We start from the raw sequence: 19,150 nt of genomic DNA on the forward strand, positions 1-19,150 counted from the left end.
CTGATTACATTTAATTTGGTTCTACACTGATCAGAGTTTTGAGAGTCACACATGTCTGATCAAATTAAATTATTAATTTTGAATGATGAAACTATAAGCAGTGTGTTTTGTTTTGTTTTTGTTTGGGAAACATGAACATATTCCTGGCATTATGTAAAGGAGAATCAGTCAAGCATTTGAAATGTGCTAGCTGAACTCATTTACTGATTCCCGGACATCTCCATTTATTGAAGAGAATTGATTTCCTCTCAGCTTCAGGCAAGATCCCCAGATCTCTGGAGATGTTTGTGTCAGTCCCCATTGGATAAAAAATGTTATTACATTTATCTTTTTCTACAAATAAGTTTTGGGATAGATCATAGTTGCCATTTTAGCAGATTAATTTGTAGGTTTTCTTTTGCTGATTCACAGACTCAAAATTATGGAATCAATGTGATGAGCCTTACCTTCTTAATGATTTCTTTTTTCTTCTCTCCCCTGCTTCAAGGATGGACACAAAGACTGGATATTCTCTATTGCATGGATCAGTGATACCATGGCAGTTTCTGGTAAAGTTATCATATTCTAAGATGATTTCAATGTTGTATTGATCTTTTGAAGCTTTCTGGTTAAGAGATTCCCATCACACAATTCTCAGTCACATAATTCTGTAATTTTGACAAAAACTACAGAACCAAGAATGCTTAATTCAAAAGGGCTTAGAGGACTAAATAAAATAACAGAATATATTCTGTACATTCTCCTTAGAGTTATCTTTGCACAGGATTATCAATGCAACAAAGAACATAAAGGAATAGGAACTAGAAGATTTTCATGATTAATAATCAACAAGTGCTTATTAAATGTCTATTATATGCCATATGATAGTAAAACAATGAGTAAAATAATCCTTGCTTATAAGGCATTTACATTTTAATGGCTACAAGCTCCTATGATGAATATACACATAAAAAAATAAAGGTAATAAGTACAAATAAACACAATTTCTAAATACAAGATGGTTTGAGAGAGAGATACTAGTATCTGAGAGGATCAAGGAAGACTTCATGCAAAAGATGGTGCTTGACTACATTTTGAAGAGAAAGCAGGATTCTCTGAAGTAGAGGTGAGAGAGAGTACATTCTTATCATATTGGGTAGTCAGTGCAAAGCCAAGAGATGGGGACTGGAGCACTGTCAGTGAGGAACAGGAAAAAGGCTGGCCTAGTTGGAACTCAGAATGGGATTGGCAAGGAGGAAGGAAAAAGGTGCAATGAAGTTGGAAATAAGATTTCCCTTAGATCAGTTCTTTATTCTTTTTCTTGGTTGTATGACAAGATTTTTTTATTTCAGGAAACTGTAGGATTTTTTTTTTTTAATGAATTTAAATATAGGAGAGAAGATGTTGTAGAGAAAATGTTTTAATCAAGTATTTATTTTAATATTGTTCTCAGCAGACTCAAAAGGAAAAGTAAAGGATCCTTTGAATTTTATCTTTCTGTCCACAATCCCACATAAATTTTTTTTAGCTAAGAGCAACATTTTCATTTGAGCTTGGCAGTAACCACTAAACTAGTTCTGTAGCAGTTTGCTAAGAATTATAGACACAAATACAAGAGTACTTTATTTCTTTTGGGATCCTACCTGAGGCTAGGACTTATCGTGGGCTGAGTTATTGAGGTGCAAAATTTTTCTTAAATATTATTTGTCTTCCTGTGTCCCTTAAAAATCTAGGTATTAAGGATGATATTTAAGATGACTAGGAAGTGAATTACATTGTCTTTATCACTAAGGAAGGAAAGTGACATGCTGCCTGAATATCAGATTTACAACTCTCAAGTTATCCTCAGCTTCTCATTCTTTTTCACCCTACATAGCCACTCAGCTTCCAAGTCTTACTGATTCTGCCTCCACAATATCTCTCACAGATGTCCTGGTCTCTTTAATTACTAGCTCATGAGCCTTATTCAGGTCCTCACTTGGATTCAAGTCTCCCATCTCACATATATCCTTCACACAAAAGAGATTTTCCTAAATCTAATCATGCCATTCTCTTACTCAATAAACTTCAGTACCTAATTCTTAACCTTTAACGTCAAATACAAGCATCTTTATTTGGTATTTTAAGACTTTTCAGTGAGCAGCTAGGTGGTGCGGTGCATAGAGCACCAAGCCCTGAAGTCAGGAGAACCTGAGTTCAAATCTGGTCTCAGACACTTAACACTTCCTAGCAGTGTGACCTTATGTAACTGTATTTATCATCCTTCTACCTACCTGCTTTTATAACCCCTTTTTCTTTATCCCCCTGAACATTCAGTTGCCAAGATTGATGGAGGAGTTGATCTCAAATTCTTTATATCTAACCCTATTTTATATATACTTACATGTGTGTGTTATTTCTCTCATCCAATAGAATGTAACGTCCCCGTCTCCCCCCCCCCCCCCCCCCCCCCTTAGGTCAAGTCCTGTTTGAAGATACAAAGAATATAAGACAGTGACTAGAAACAATGTTGCCATGTGGCAGTTTTGCTATAGTTATTGTCAACTGATTGTTTGAAATGCTCTATTGTGCTGCACACTAAGAAAATAAAGATAAAAATTAAATATTCTTTGACCTCAAGGACTTTATTGGAGATTTACTATTTGTGGGAAATTGAATAAAAGCATGTTATTTTGAGAAGGTAAAGATCTCTAACTGGGAAGTTGAGAACACCTTATATAGGGAATAGTTCTTAAATTAATCTTTGAATGAATATAGAGTCCAAGAGAATAGCGATAAGGAGCAGAGGAATAAATGCATGCACAGGAAACAGTATAAAAAGATATGGAAAATAGGAGATGGTGTTCAGAGTTTACAGAATACCTAGTAAGCCTCTTAAATTGGAACATAGTGTTAAGGGAGAGGAATAATTTGAAATTCATCCAAAAAGGTAGATTGGAGCCAGATCATAGAGATCTTTAAATGGCAAGCTGGTGAGACTGCCAAAAGGCAAGAGAATGCCAGTAAAAAGTAGGAGATGAAGCAGTCAGACCCATGCCTTAGAAAAACTATTTTGGCAACTATATTTGGATAGATTTGAGTAAGGATTTGAGAGACTAGAACCAAGGTACTAATTAGGAAGCTATATTGCAATAGTCCAAAAGTCTGAACAAAGGTTCAAGCAATGTGAGTGTGAGGAAGGAGGTAGATAATAAAAAATTTGGGATCAATTCCTTCATTAAGCTTGGCAACTGAATGTTCAGAGGGATAAAGAAAAAAGAAGAATCAAAGTTAAATGTAAGGTTATGAAAGCAGGTAGGTGGAAGGATGATAAATACTATTATAGAAATAGGAAAATTTTGGGAAGGATCCAGTTTAGTAAAGAACATGAGTTCAGCTTGGTCATATAGAGTTTGAGATCCCACTGTCTAATGAGAAATATTTAGCAGTCAATTGACTTATGCAGAATTGAAATTCAGGAAAGAGGTTAGGGTTGCCTCTGAATAGTTTTGTGAATTATCTGGGTATAGCTGATAAGATGAACAAGAGAGAATATATAGAAAGAAGAGAGCCTAGACCTTGAGCTTTGGGAAACCAAAGTTTAAGGAGAGAATAGCAAAAACTGAAAAAGAAGAGATAAGCAAAAAGAGAAGGATTTATTTTTACCATTTACATTTTACCACATTGGAAGGCATTTCATGACCATGGAATAAAGCAAAACTAACACTAAACCCATTTAGTTACTCTAGTGATAGTCACAAATGGGTCTTAAGTGAGACATTCCAACAACTGGAAAAATAATCTAAACCAAATAATCTTTCAGAGGTGAGTCAGATATGGCCCCTTTCTATGAAAAAGGTAGTACTTTTAAAAGCAATAAAAATGGGACTAAATCCTTACATTTTCCTATACCCCATCCCTGGGCTTAGCTGTTTTAAACTCTATTAAAAATGTATTTCTTGAGATAAAAGCCTTTTATTTCAAAAGCAATTTCTTAGTGCAATTATTAAAATGCAAGGTATTTTGTTATCAAGCAACTCATGCTTATAATGCAAATTATAATTTATAATTTTTTCTTGACAGTATCTCTGTTAGGTAACTTACTACTTAAAATCATCTCCTTTATACAGATGAAAAGCTGAGGATCAGAGAGATTGTGACTTGTGCCCAAGAACAAGTCTTAATCAAGATTCACACTGAGGCCTGGTGACTCAAAGCTAATTGCTTTTCTTTATGATACCTGTGACTAGAAGTGAGGCTCTCAAAATGAAAGTGAATTAAAACTTCTAGCACTTCCCTCAGGAAATGGTTCTTATTTTCTCTATCCCACATCTGACTCTTCCCTTCCACATCAACTTTGTGTTTTATAGGTCCCTCCTGAGAAGGGCTTTTAGAACTTAGGCCTTTTGGATTAATCTCTACTATTAATTCCTGTGACAGAACAGTGGATAAAACTCAAACCAAAAAAGGCTTTCTTTTTGGGGGTTCCTGATTTAGACCAGGGTAGTCCTTTATAATAATTGCCACAGATTCATAGCCTGAAGGAAAAACAGACAGGAAATCAGACCTGTATAATAACACAAATGAAAAAGATGCTTTTTCCCCCTTTAGCCTGTAACTAATCCTATTTCAGGACTCTGAATTCTTGGTAGATTTTTAGTAGGATTTCAGTGAGTGTGAGAAGAGAAAAAGTTTTTACAATTGTAAAACATTTTAAAAGCTATTAAAATCAACACCTCATTTTGCAAAAGAAAAAACTAATGCACAGGGTTGATTTGTGCATTAAGCACAGAACTAGGTCACAGGGTCACAGAACTAGGAAATATCTTGAGATGTGATTTGAACCCAAGGATTCTTGGCTTGTTCAGATGTTCAGCATTGTATCCACACTATCCCAAAATCTCTTAAAAGAAAGGAAACATCTATGTGGGGAATAGGAAGTTGTGCTAATTTATGTAAAACTGCACTAATGAAACCCAGTGTTTTGTTATGAGAAAGGTTATCAAAAAAAAAAAAGAGAGAGAGAAAGGTAAGTCAGTGCTTTGTGTTTGTCCAAACTGATTACTTGTTTCCTCTGCAGGCTCACGAGATGGTTCCATGGGGCTTTGGGAGGTAACAGAAGATGTGTTGACCAAAAGTGATGCCAGGCACAATGTATCCCGAGTTCCTATGTATGCTCACATCACACATAGAGCCCTAAAAGACATCCCTAAAGAGAATACTAATCCTGACAATTGCAAGGTCCGGGCTTTGGCCTTCAATAATAAAAACAAAGTAAGTATATATGCATGTACCTGATGCTGTGTCCAAGGGTCTGAGGAGTATACACAGGAGCAATTGAGGAGCAATACATGGGAACAAACCACAGCAAGATTTCTGTACTATCAAGGAATTTGATTACTGGAGTCTGCTTTTTTAGACATCTTAGAAAATATTTTCTTTATTTTTGAGCTTTCAGTGAACAAGACTGGAAGTAAGCTTTAGTAACTTTTCCATGCTGAAGATGTATCTACATCTTGGGTTTAAGTCAATACTAATCAAGTAATGTAGGTATTTCCAGGGTTCTCAACAGTGCCCAATTTGGTTCTTTCTCCCTAAAGTAGAGAAAAATATTTGCCAGAAACAATAACAAGGTTGTGAGTCTGGCCTAAAAAGGTGGGAGCAATTGAACTTGAACAGAAGTCAGCAGGTAAGACTTCTATTGGTACCTCTCTTATTTACCTGAGACAGTCCCTGCCTTAGATATTTTATATTTGGTTTATGCCTGTTTTCCCTGAGTCCCTTGGCCTTATTTATTTTTATGCACAAGTACATGCTTGTCTTGTTTATCTGCTGTGGACATAGACTCTCACAGGTACTATATTCTATTCTTGGACATATTTTCACATTAATATTTTTATTACTATGAACCCTAAAAGCAGTCGCTTTCATATATTTTGCTTCCTTATCCAATTACATTCCAAAATTGAGTTGGATATTCCAAATCAGAAGTATGAAATAAGATGGAGGTAACTTGAGCTATAGAAGAATCCTAAGAACAAATATCTTCAAAAGTGGGCATCAAGCAGTTAGTAATAATAATATAATTTTATAATAACTTATATTTCTATGGCACTCTAAAGTTTACAAAATGTTTTTACCCTACCCTAACAGAGTGGTTCTATTATAATATAAAATAATTATGTTATATATAACATTATTAAATACAGAATTATTGATATCCTTTTTTTCCACATGAGAAAATACTCTTAGAGATAAAGGCATTTTTGCCCATAGTCACAGATCTGTGATTCCAGTTCATTTTTTTCTTGACTTCTATAAGCCCACCCTTTCTCCTATCACATGTTACCTCCACAGTGAAATAAGGATCTTAGTAGGGTGATATAAGTGGAAAGACCAAAATGGGAAACTGCCTATTTCTAGGCACCATCCATGCAGTTCTGCTTTTAATAACTGTGAAACATGAGGTATATTTAATCTGTTTCTCGTTTTTTTCTTTTAGGAGCTTGGAGCAGTGTCACTTGATGGCTACTTTCATCTCTGGAAAGCAGAACATACACTATCCAAGGTGTGAGCATAGTACTTCCTTTGTGACTTTGCATGAAATTCGTTAACATGCTCCATGACTTTTTCCTAGTATCCTGAACAATTATGCCGACAACTAAACTTGAGGAAATTAGAGAAACCACTTGAATTTAATTCTTGTATTATTAGAATCCAAATGTATCCTTCTTTTTGACAATCCTAGATATTTAGATTGTTCAATTAGAAGATAATTTTTAATATTACAAAAAGTTTCACTGCTATATTCTTTTAAATAGTAGCCCTCCTTATTTAAGTGTTTAAAAATAACTACTTTATTAAGATTGGGGGGGAGGACAAATTAAATTAATTAATTAATGGTGTTAGCCATTGGCAAGTGACTGTCAATCATGTATAAAGATAAAGAATCTCTGAAATGATCGTGTAAGTCGATGGAAAGATGGATTCAGTTCACATGCAATTTGAATTGAACATATTAAATTCTATTTACTTATATTTGAAATTCTTCTGTGTTGTAATTATTTCTCACAAGGAAGCAGCACTTCAGAAAGCACTTTTTGTCTAAGTTTACAAGATTTTGTTTTTCAAGATGCTAGCACAGTGCTTCACATAAGGACTCAGTAAAAATTTGTATGTGGATGAATGAATGAACCTGACGAGATTCCATTGAGTTTCTTATTAGAGAGTAAAAGGGATAGAATAGCCTCTCATCCTCTCAAGCATACATTGCCCTTTTGATTTGTTTTCTGTGCTAGCAATTCTGTTAAATGGAACGACTTGGTCAAAAGTAATGATTGCTGCATTTATTCCATAATGAGAAGAAAGATGGCTCTGTTTGAGTAGAAGAGCAGGTTCTTCTAAACTATCTTCTGATTCTTGGATTTAAGGATTATTTTCTTTCCTGCTTTATTCTCAACAATATTCAATTATTTTAATTTTTTAAAGATAAGAATGCTTTTTCTTCTGGCATCTCTGAGGAGTGGTTGTCTAGAGACCCAGAAGAAAGAATATTTATAGGTTTATTTCACTGATAGTTTATATTTTTGCCTGTTGATCATCTTGGCTTTTGAAGATGCTAGGGTTGGGGGTTGTTGTCTGCCACTTCCTTGTGTCATATGCTCATCCTCTTTCTGTTGGTTTTCAGCTCCTGTCCATCAAGCTGCCATACTGTCGTGAGAATGTGTGTTTGGCCTATGGCCATGAGTGGTCTGTGTATGCAGTGGGCTCCCAAGCTCATGTTTCCTTCTTGGACCCACGACAACCGTCACACAATGTTAAATCAGTCTGCTCCAGAGAACGAGGCAGTGGTGAGAACCCCAGTGTGGGCATACTTGTTTTGCTCACAACATGCACATATAAATGAACTGAATATACTTCTTCTTGCCCACTATCTTATTTGGCCAGCATAGCCACAAAGCCAAGAAACATCTGGGCATAAATATTGCAGATATGTTTTGAGTTTTCAAGGTCATGAAATGTATTATTTTTGTGAGTAAAATAGGTGGAATTATGGTGTGAGAGCATATACTTCTGCAAGAGAAGATATGCTTCTCAACATCCTAAGTAAGTTGTATCCAAAGCCATATGCAGGGCCATGTTGTAAACTAGCACTCAGTAAGTGAGTTTTCAGTATTATCCCTCAGAGAACAAATAGTATTGGTTAAATACTATTGTTATCCTTAACTGAGACACTGACCATTTTTTTTTTTTTGATTGGGCCTGTGATTTCATTAGTATAAGAAGTGCGTAGTGAAGAAATTCCCTCTACCAATACAAAACTGTACCTACCCTGCAGTGTATTATCTTACACAGTGACCTTGGACACTGACAGTTTGAATGTCTTTCTCTGGGTCAGCAATCTTATTTTGTCAAAGGTGGACTTGAACTTGGGTCTTCCTAACTCTGAAGCCAGTTCTCTATCCTCTATGCCACATTGCTGCTCACTGATACTAGATTACCAGGACAAATTCAGTTTCTGATTGTTGTTTTCAAAGCCCCAAGTAATATAAACACCTCTTCTTCCTCTACTCTCTTGTTCAGAGAATATCCTCAGTTTCAATGAAATATAATGAAGTCTTCTCTTCTCTACTTTCTGCTATTTTTATCTTTATTTTTCCATCCCATTCTATTATTCTCACTTTTTCCCTCTTCCTAATAATGTATTTTAGAAACAGTAATAATGGCAATACAATATTACCACACATTTGTATAGTATTTTACAGCTATCAAAACATTTTTACAAATGTTATCTCAAATGATGGTTATAACAACTCTGTATGAGGTAAGTTGTTTCAGATGTTAAACAGTTTATAGATAGGAAAGCTAAGGTTCAAAAAAACTCACCAGCACTATAGCACAGTGCCCGTGGTTGACGACTGGAAATAGATACCAGGTACTGAAGTAACATGCAGGTGTGACTGCCAAACTCTTCTCAATAATTCTGAAGAATATAGAAAAGGGAGTTGTGGAGTGGCAATATGTCAATGGAATGGAGACAAGCAAACATTGTCCTAATATTTCAAAACACAAACTAGTGAACTTGATATTAATTTAGGAAAAATTCTAGAACAAGGTACTGAAAGGACAATTTCTGAACTCTTAAGGAATAGGTGATAAGCCTGCACGCATTCATTAAGAACTAGGGATGCCATACTAAACCCATTTCCTCTTTTGACAGGGTTACTATACTAGTTGTTAAGGGAAATGCAATGAACAGTAGATCTGGATTTCAGCAAGGCATTTGACCCTGTCTCTCATATCCTTGTGCACAAGATGGAGAGACGTGGACTAAATGATAGATCAGTTAGGTGGGTTCAGAATGAGTTTACTAAGTAGATTCCACCCCAATATCCCATATATATTCAGTAGATTGATATCATATTCTATAGTAGTTCCTGTTGAAGTATCCTATCCTAGGGACTTGCCCCTGTTCCTGTTCTTATCATTGACTTGGATGATGGCATTAGTGGAATGTTTATTTTTTAAAATTTCAGATGACTTGAAGCTGATAGAAATAGTTAAATAAATTGAATTAAATTAAGATTCAAAGACTGGGATTGTATAATGAAGAAACTGAGATAGAACTTAGTAAGGATAAAGATAAAATCCTGAATTTGTATTTTTAAAAAATTAAAAATCATACAAATATAGGATGGCATTGGATATCTATAAGAAAAAGACCTAAGCATTTTAGCAAACTATAAACTCGCTATAAATCAACACTGTAAAGTGGCATCAGAAGAGAATAATGTCATATTAGACTAAATTGATAGAAGGTAGTGCATCCCCAACGAGGGAGGTGATAGTCCCTTTGTATTTTGGCCTTGTCAGACCAAGACTGTTAGTGCTATACTGTTCTGTGCACCACCTTTGGAAGGGATATTGGCAAACTGGAGGATAACCAAAATGGTAAGGGCACTTGAAACTCTGCCATATGGGAATTAGAGGAAGACATAGAGGAGACAGTGATAACTCTTTACCAGTACTTTGAAAAGGTCTTATGCAAAGGGGATTGGATTTGTTTTTTCACCTCAAAAGATAGAATGAAATCCAGTAGTAAGAAGTTAATGACATAAAATTTTGGCTCTATGTAAGGATAAACATCTTAAGAATTATAGCTGGCCAAACATGGAATGGTTAATTTGGAGGTTAATTGGCCTTTCAGTCACTGAAAATCTAAAATTAGGATCCATATGACCAATTTTCAAAAAAGTTAAAGACAGGACTGATGATTTGGGCAAAGGCTGGAATTAAATATAACCTTTTGACTCTGCAATCTATGTTTCTTGTAGCCTATTTACTGACTTAATGGATATAATGTGTGTGAGTGTGCCACCAGTGGTGAGACTCATACACATTATATCCATTAAGTCAATAAATAATAATAATTGTTAAAGCCTAGGGATAAACTACAAAAAAAGTTGTGCATCAAAGGTGATTGCGGCGGGGGGAAATCCTAATTTACTTGTAGGGAGCATAGGATAAATTTTTTCATGTTCAGAGAACTTAACTTTTAAAAGTATAATATAAAAGGATAATTTTCTCTCCAGAAAAATGTTAACAGTTGTGAGGTGGTAGTCTCCCAGGAAGCAATACTTGAGCATTTTTATAAATGCACTGGAAAATTGAGTATCTGGTGAGATTTCTTTTTTTTTTTTTTTTTTTTACAACCAAAAACATTTAATATTTGAATATTCAGCAAAAGGTGAAAATGCAAGTATTATCTTTCCATGTTTCACATGTTAATGCTTTATGATTTGTTTTTTCCTCTAATTTTTGGCTTTAGCTAAATAAAACTTTAGCTTTAGAAGATAACTTAGAGGTCATCTAACCTAAAATGTGTCATTTCATAGATTAAGAAACTGAGTCCCAGAGAGTAACTTACTCAAGTTCTCCCAGGTGGCAAGGGGAAGGACTGGGACTGGTTCTCAACTCTATTTTTTTTTTTAATTTTTATTTAATAATTACTTTATATTGACAGAATCCATGCCAGGGTAATTTTTTTTTTTTAAACAACATTATCCTTTGCACTCGTTTCTGTTCCATTTTTTTTCCCCTCCCTCCCTCCACCCCCTCCCCTAGATGGCAAGCAGTCCTTTATATGTTGGATATGTTGCAGTATATCCTAGATACAATATATGTTTGCAGAACCGAACAGTTCTCTTGTTGCATAGGGAGAATTGGATTCAGAAGGTAAAAATAACCCGGGAAGAAAAACAAAAATGCAAATAGTTCACATTCGTTTCCCAGTGTTCTTTCTTTGGGTGTAGCTGCTTTTGTCCGTCATTTATCAATTGAAACTGAGTTAGGTCTCTTTGTCAAAGAAATCCACTTCCATCAAAATATGTCCTCATACAATATCGTTGTCGAAGTGTATAATGATCTCCTGGTTCTGCTCATTTCACTTAGCATCAGTTCACGTAAGTCTTGCCAGTCCTCTCTGTATTCATCCTGCTGGTCATTTCTTACAGAACAATAATATTCCATAACATTCATATACCACAATTTACCCAGCCATTCTCCAATTGATGGGCATCCATTCATTTTCCAGTTTCTAGCCACTACAAATAGGGCTGCTGGTGAGATTTCTAAGATTGCAGATGACACGATTTTAGGATAGTGAAAATGAAATGGTAGACGTACTGAAAACACAGTAGAAGCTTTCTCAAAACTTTGTGAGACAGAAAAGTGTCAGATGAATTTCACTGGAGGCAAGCAATAAGAAAGATAGCTTGATATTGAATAAAGAACAGTGCCTCTGAAGGCAAGATTTGCAGTTCTCATCTCTGACCATTACTACTTTTATGACCTTGGGTAAGTCACTTACCTCTTGAGGTCTCAGTTTCTTTATCTGTAAAATGAGGCAGTTAGATTCTATGGCCTTTCAGGTCTTTCTCACCTCTAGAGTTATAATATTTGCTACCAAAGAGGAAAATAACCTAAACTATATGTGTGGGCACAATACTTGACTGATATACTCTTTTCTCATCTTTTTAGCTTAAAGCTTTAGGAACATAATCCTTCCCTTATTTCCAGTCTCTTACCTTTTAGTAAATGAAACATGATAGCATGTCTTCAGACCAGGTTACTTAAATGTAATAGGAAACTTACTACATAAATTAGGTAAATTGCAGGCTCAGAGCATAAATTCTGAAATTTGGTCTGAAATGTCAGATATAAATTGAGATTGAGGTGAGGGCATACTTTTCACAAGGAGCTAGTTCTTTTCACCCTCCAAGACTATACCAGAAGAGAAAAAATAGATATGGTTCTCAGATATGAAGAAAGAGAAGATGAGGGAACCTCAGGATCAATCTTAGTCACTTGGATTTAAGATCATGCAGTAGAGTTGAAGGCTAGAGGAGAAAACTTGGAATAGCTGCTATGAGAGCAGGAAAGTTGATGTGAGATAAATAAAAGTATTCAATGGTGTTGACAGAGTGTATATATTGAAAAGACGGTCAGATTGGGATTCAGGAAGACTTGGGTTGAACATCCTACCTCAAATATTTACTCCTGTATTACTTTGGACAGATCACTGAACTTCTCTTGAACCTGTTTGCTTCTCTTAAAAATTTAAAATCTTAAAAATTAGGTAATAGTACCTACCCTAAAGGATTGTTGTGAGCATCAAATGAGATGATGTATATTAATTGTTTTGTAAACTTTAAAGCACTGTATAAAAATGTTAGCTGTTATCATTATTCTTATGTCTATTATTAGAAATGAATTTTAGTGGACCTAGTCAACAAAGAGGTTATTTTAATTTCTTCTATTTATTGCTGGCTCAAGAAAGTTGGAAAGGGTGAGCTAAGTTTGGGTATTAAAGGCCAGAAATAGCCCAGGGATACTGGGGCAGGGAACTCAGTGCTTTGTGGAGATAGCTAACTAGAAGTCAGGTCTTAAAGAGTGTTCTGGAAAAGAACTTCTTAAAGAAAGTGTTCTGGCCAACATGGCGGAGAGGAGGCACACAGCTGTGTAAGCTCCGAGTTTTCTCTCAGAATCCATTTCATTACAAGTCTCTGAATTAATGCTTGACTGAAAAAAAAAAAAACCCACAAATAGTTACCAAGAGAAGACATTCTTGAAATTCGGCAGGAAAGGTCTGTTTTTGCTCGAGGTCGGGGACGGTTTTAGATCGGGTGCAGGCTGAGGGCAGGCAGCAGCAGCAAGAGCATGGGAGGCAGCTCATAGCCAAGCAGAGGGGGTGGGGTGTGATTGCAGCCGTCTCTGCGGGTGGGGGGGAAGAGGGGGCGAAGCTTTGCTACATGATTGGATACTTTGTCCTGGCAGCAAGTCAATAGCCCAGCAGAGAAGCTAAAAGCACTGGGGGTGAAGAATACAACCCCAAACAGCTGGAGTCTCTCGGGACCTGGCCACCCCTCCCCCACAGTGTCTCAGCACTCTTTCAGATCTCAGAGCGCAGGCGCAGCACAGTCTTGCTAGTGCCTCGCTGCTGCCCCTGCAGTCTGTAGAGGAAGCTCGGTAACACCACCCAGCCCCTCCCCGCAAAGAAAGCAGTCTCCATTTAGGGGTTTTTTCTTTTTTTCTTTTTGCTAGTTTGTCTTTGATTCTTTTCTGACAAAATGAGCAAAAAATTGAAAAGGACTTTAACCCTTGACAGCTTCTATACAGATAGAGAGCAGACTCTAAATCCTGAGGAGACTAAAAACAGACGGTCTCCAGGTGAATCCCCAAAGGAGGAGATCGTCTGTTCCTCAGCACAGATGAACCTCATAGAAGTGATTAAAAAGGCTCTCACAAGGGAGCTAGAAGAAAAATGGGAAAAGGAGAGGGAGGCTTGGCAAGAGAGTCTGGAGCAGTCATCCCACTCATTTAAAGACAGAGTGGATAAAGAAATCAAATCCTTGAAAAATAGGATTAGTGAACTGGAAACAGAAAACAGCTCTCTAAAAAAACAAAATTGGCGAAATGGAAAAAAATTCCATAGAACAAAAGAAATCAATTGGACAATTAGAAAAAATATTTAAAAAGTGAGTGAAGAAAATACTTCATTGAAAATCAGAATTGAACAAATGGAATTGAATGACTTGAGAAGACAAGAAGAATCAGTCAAGCAAATCCAAAAAAATCAAACAATGGAAAAGAATGTGAAATACCTTCTTGGGAAAACAACAGACCTGGAAAACAGATCCAGGAGAGACAATCTGAGAATTATTGGACTCCCAGAAAAGTATGACGGGAAAAAGAGCCTGGACACTATTTTCCAGGAAATTATCCAAAGAGAAGTGCCCAGAAGTCATAGAGACAGAGGGTAAAATAGACATTGAAAGAATTCATTGATCACCTACTGAAAGGGATCCTAAAATCAAAACACCAAGAAATATAGTGGCCAAATGCCAGAACCCTCAGACAAAGGAAAAAATACTGCAAGCGGCTAGAAAAACCCAATTCAAGTATCGAGGAACCACAATAAGGATCACCCGGGATATAGCAGCATCCACATTAAAGGATCGAAGGGCCTGGAATATGATATTCTGAAAGTCTAAGGAACTTGGTATGCAATCAAAAATAACTTAACCAGCTAGAATGAGCATCTTTTTCCAGGGAAGAAGATGGACATTCAACGAAGTAAGCAAATTTCACCTATTTTTGATGAAAAGGCCAGAACTTAACAGAAAGTTTGATCTACAAATATAGAACTCAAGAGAAATCTTAAAAGGTAAAGATTAATTTTGGGAACTATATTTCTGTTATAAAGATGTATAAAGAATACATGTATACTTTGTTCTAGAAACTAGATGTGGAAATGACATTGTACCAGAAAAAAGGGTAAAATGGGTATACTACATCTCATGAAGAGGCAAAGGAAACCTATTATATCTGAGAGAAAGAATGGAGGGGGATGAATATAGTGGGTATCTTATTGCCTTCAGAATTGGCTTTAAGAGAAAAATTTTAGACATAATTCAATTTATGGTGAAACTTCTCCCACCTCATTGAAAAGTGAAAAGGGAAGGAATAAGCTAAGCGGAAGGGAATACGGAAACTGGGAGGGAAAGGGGTAAGATAGGGGGAGGAACTCTAAGGCGGGGTGGGGGAGAGATACTAAAAAGGGAGGGCTGTGAGAAGCAAGTGGTGTTCACAAGCTTAATACTGGGAAGGGGGGTAAGGGAGAAAGAAGGGAGAAAAGCATAAACAGAGGTTAACAAGATGGCAAGTAATACAGAATTGGTCATTTTAACCATAAATGTGAACGGGGTAAACTCCCCTATAAAGAGGAAGCAGTTAGCAGAATGGATTAAAAGCCAGACTCCTACAATATGTTGTTTACAGGAAACACACCTGAAGCGGGGAGATACATGCAGGTTAAAGGTAAAAGGTTGGAGCAAAATCTACTATGCTTCAGGTGAAGTCAAAAAAGCAGGGGTAGCCATCCTGATCTCAGATCAAGCTAAAGCAAAAATTGATCTAATTAAAAGAGATAAGGAAGGGCACTATATCTTGCTAAAGGGTAGCTTGGATAATGAAGCAATATCAATATTAAACATATATGCACCAAGTGGTGTAGCATCTAAATTCTTAAAAGAGAAATTAAGAGAGCTGCAAGAACAAATAGACAGCAAAACTATAATAGTGGGAGATCTCAACCTTGCCACTCTCAGAATTAGATACATCAAACCACAAAATAAATAAGAAGTCAAAGACGTAAATAGAATACTAGAAAAATTAGATATGATAGATCTCTGGAGAAAATGTAATGGAGACAGAAAGGAGTACACTTTCTTTTCAGCAGTTCATGGAACCTATACAAAAATTGACCATATATTAGGACAGAAAAACCTCAAACTCAAATGCAGTAAGGCAGAAATAGTAAATGCATCCTTTTCAGAACATGATGTAATGAAAATTACATTCAACAAAAAGCCAGGGGAAAGTAGACCAAAAAATAATTGGAAACTAAATAATCTCATACTAAAGAATGATTGGGTGAAACAGCAAATCATAGACATAATAACTTCACCCAAGAAAACGATAATAATGAGACATCATACCAAAATGTTTGGGATGCAGCCAAAGCGGTAATAAGGGGAAATTTCATATCTCTAGAGGCCTATTTGCATAAAATAGAGAAAGAGAAGGTCAATGAATTGAGCTTGCAACTAAAAATGCTAGAAAAGGAACAAATTAAAAACCCCCAGTCAAACACTAAACTTGACATTCTAAAAATAAAAGGAGAGCTCAATAAAATTGAAAGTAAAAAAATCTATTGAATTAATTAATAAAACTAAGAGTTGGTTCTATGAAAAAACCAACAAAATAGACAAACCCTTAGTAAATCTGATTTAAAAAAGGAAAGAGGAAAATCAAATTGTTAGTCTTAAAAATGAAAAGCGAGAACTCACCACTAACGAAGAGGAAATTAGAGCAATAATTAGGAGTTATTTTGCCCAACTTTATGCCAATACATTCGACAACTTAAATGAAATAGAAGAATACCTCCAAAAATATAGCTTGCCCAAACTAACAGAGGAACAAGTAAATATCCTAAACAGTCCCATCTCAGAAAAAGAAATAGAACAAACTATCAACCAACTCCCTAAGAAAAAATCCCCAGGACCAGATGAATTTACATGTGAATTCTACCAAACATTTAAAGAACAATTAACTCCAATGCTAAATAAACAATTTGAAAAAATAGGGATTGAAGGAGTCCTACCAAACTCTTTTCATGACACAGACATGGTACTGATACCTAAACCAGGTAGGTTGAAAACAGAGAAAGAAAATTATAGACCAATCTCCCTAATGAATATTGATGCTAAAATCTTAAATAAAATATTAGCAAAAAGATTACAGAAAATCATCCCCAGGACAATACAGTATGACCAAGTAGGATTTATACCAGGAACGCAGGGCTGGTTCAATATTAGGAAAACTATTAGCATAATTGCCTATATCAATAACCAACCAAACAAAAACCATATGATCATCTCAATAGATACAGAAAAAGCATTTGATAAAATCCAACATCCATTCCTAATAAAAACACTTGAGAGCATAGGAAGAAATGGATTTTTCCTTAAAATAGTCAGGAGCATCTATTTAAAACCATCAGTAAGCATCATATGCAATGGGGAAAAACTGGAATCTTTCCCAGTAAGATCTGGAGTGAAGCAAGGTTGCCCACTAGGACCATTATTATTCAATATTGTATTAGAAACACTAGCCTCTGCAATAAGAGTCGAGAAAGAGATTAAAGGAATTAGAGTAGGCAATGAGGAAACCAAACTATCACTCTTTGCAGATGATATGATGGTATACCTAGAGAACCCCAGAGATTCTACTAAAAAGCTATTAGAAATAATTCATAATTTTAGCAAAGTAGCAGGATACAAAATAAATCCCCATAAATCCTCAGCATTTTTATACATCATCAACAAAATCCAACAGCAAGAGATACAAAGAGAAATTCCATTCAAAATAACTGTTGATAGCATAAAATATTAGGGAATGTATCTACCAAAGGAAAGTCAGGAATTATATGAGCAAAATTACAAAAAACTTTCCACACAAATAAAGTCAGACTTAAATAATTGGAAAAATATGAAGTGTTCTTGGATAGGCCGAGCGAATATAATAAAGATGACAATACTCCCTAAACTAATTATTTATTTAGTGCTATACCAATCAGACTTACAAGAAAATATTTTAATGATCTAGAAAAAATAACAACAAAATTCATATGGAACAAAAAGTCGAGAATCTCAAGGGAATTAATGAAAAAAAAAAATCAAATGAAGGTGGCCTAGCTGTACCTGATCTAAAATTATATTATAAAGCAGCAGTCACCAAAACCATTTGGTATTGGCTAAGAAATAGATTAATCAGTGGAAAAGGTTAGGTTCACAAGACAGAATAGTCAACTATAGCAATCTAGTGTTTGACAAACCCAAAGATCCTAACTTTTGGGATAAGAATTCATTATTTGATAAAAACTGCTGGGATAATTGGAAATTAGTATGGCAGAAATTAGGCATGGACCCACACTTAACACCATATACCAAGATAAGATCAAAATGGGTCCATGACCTAGGCATAAAGAACGATAATATAAATAAATTAGAGGAACATAGGATAGTTTATCTCTCAGACTTGTGGAGAAGAAAGAAATTTGTGACCAAAGATGAACTAGAGACCATTACTGATCACAAAATAGAAAATTTTGATTATATCAAATTAAAAAGCCTTTGTACAAACAAAACTAATGCAAACAAGATTAGAAGGGAAGCAACAAACTGGGAAAACATTTTCACAGTTAAAGGTTCTGATAAAGGCCTCATTTCCAAAATATATAGAGAACTGACTCAAATTTATAAGAAATCAAGCCATTCTCCAATTGATAAATGGTCAAAGGATATGAACAGACAATTTTCAGAGGATGAAATTGAAACTATTACCACTCATATGAGTGTTCTAAATCACTATTGATCAGAGAAATGCAAATTAAGACAACTCGGAGATACCACTACACACCTGTCAGATTGGCTAAGATGACAGGAAAAAATAATGATGAATGTTGGAGGGGATGTGGGAAAACTGGGACACTGATGCATTGTTGGTGGAGTTGTGAACGAATCCAACCATTCTGGAGAGCAATCTGGAATTATGCCCCAAAAGTTATCAAACTGTGCATACCCTTTGATCCAGCAGTGTTTCTATTGGGCTTATATCCCAAAGGGATCTGTATGTGCCAAAATGTTTGTGGCAGCCCTGTGTGTAGTGGCTAGAAACTGGAAATTGAATGGATGCCCATCAATGGGAGAATGGCTGGGTAAATTGTGGTATATGAATGTTATGGAATATTATTGTTCTGTAAGAAATGACCAGCAGGATGAATACAGAGAGGCTTGGAGAGAGACTTACATGAACTGATACTAAGTGAAATGAGCAGAACCAGGAGATCATTATACACTTCAACAATGATATTGTATGAGGATGTACTCTGATGGAAGTGGATTTCTTTGACAAAGAGACCTAACTCAGTTTCAGTGGATAAATGATGGACAGAAGCAACTACATCCAAAGAAAGAACACTGGGAAATGAATGTGAACTATTTGCATTTTTGTTTTTCTTCCCGGGTTATTTTTACCCTCTGAATCCAATTCTCCCTGTGCAACAAGAGAA

At 35.7% G+C, this 19,150-nt stretch overlaps 2 protein-coding genes across 3 annotated transcripts in view; one reads left to right on the top strand and one right to left on the bottom strand.

Moving 5' to 3' along the window:
- LOC127561895 (tubulin polyglutamylase complex subunit 2-like) overlaps positions 1-19,150 on the bottom strand; it is an 877,998-nt gene that overhangs the window by 271,783 nt on the left and 587,065 nt on the right. The window lies entirely within an intron of this gene.
- The window catches only part of DCAF12 (DDB1 and CUL4 associated factor 12), a 108,464-nt gene that overhangs the window by 81,085 nt on the left and 8,229 nt on the right, over positions 1-19,150 (top strand). The window contains exons 4-7 of the mRNA XM_051997179.1: positions 488-548; positions 5,039-5,232; positions 6,461-6,526; positions 7,646-7,808. Of these exons, the coding sequence (XP_051853139.1) occupies positions 488-548; positions 5,039-5,232; positions 6,461-6,526; positions 7,646-7,808 (484 nt within the window). The remainder of the gene's footprint in view (positions 1-487; positions 549-5,038; positions 5,233-6,460; positions 6,527-7,645; positions 7,809-19,150) is intronic.

Source organism: Antechinus flavipes, chromosome 1 (genome assembly GCF_016432865.1).
Source record: "Antechinus flavipes isolate AdamAnt ecotype Samford, QLD, Australia chromosome 1, AdamAnt_v2, whole genome shotgun sequence".
Lineage (NCBI taxonomy): Eukaryota > Metazoa > Chordata > Mammalia > Dasyuromorphia > Dasyuridae > Antechinus > Antechinus flavipes.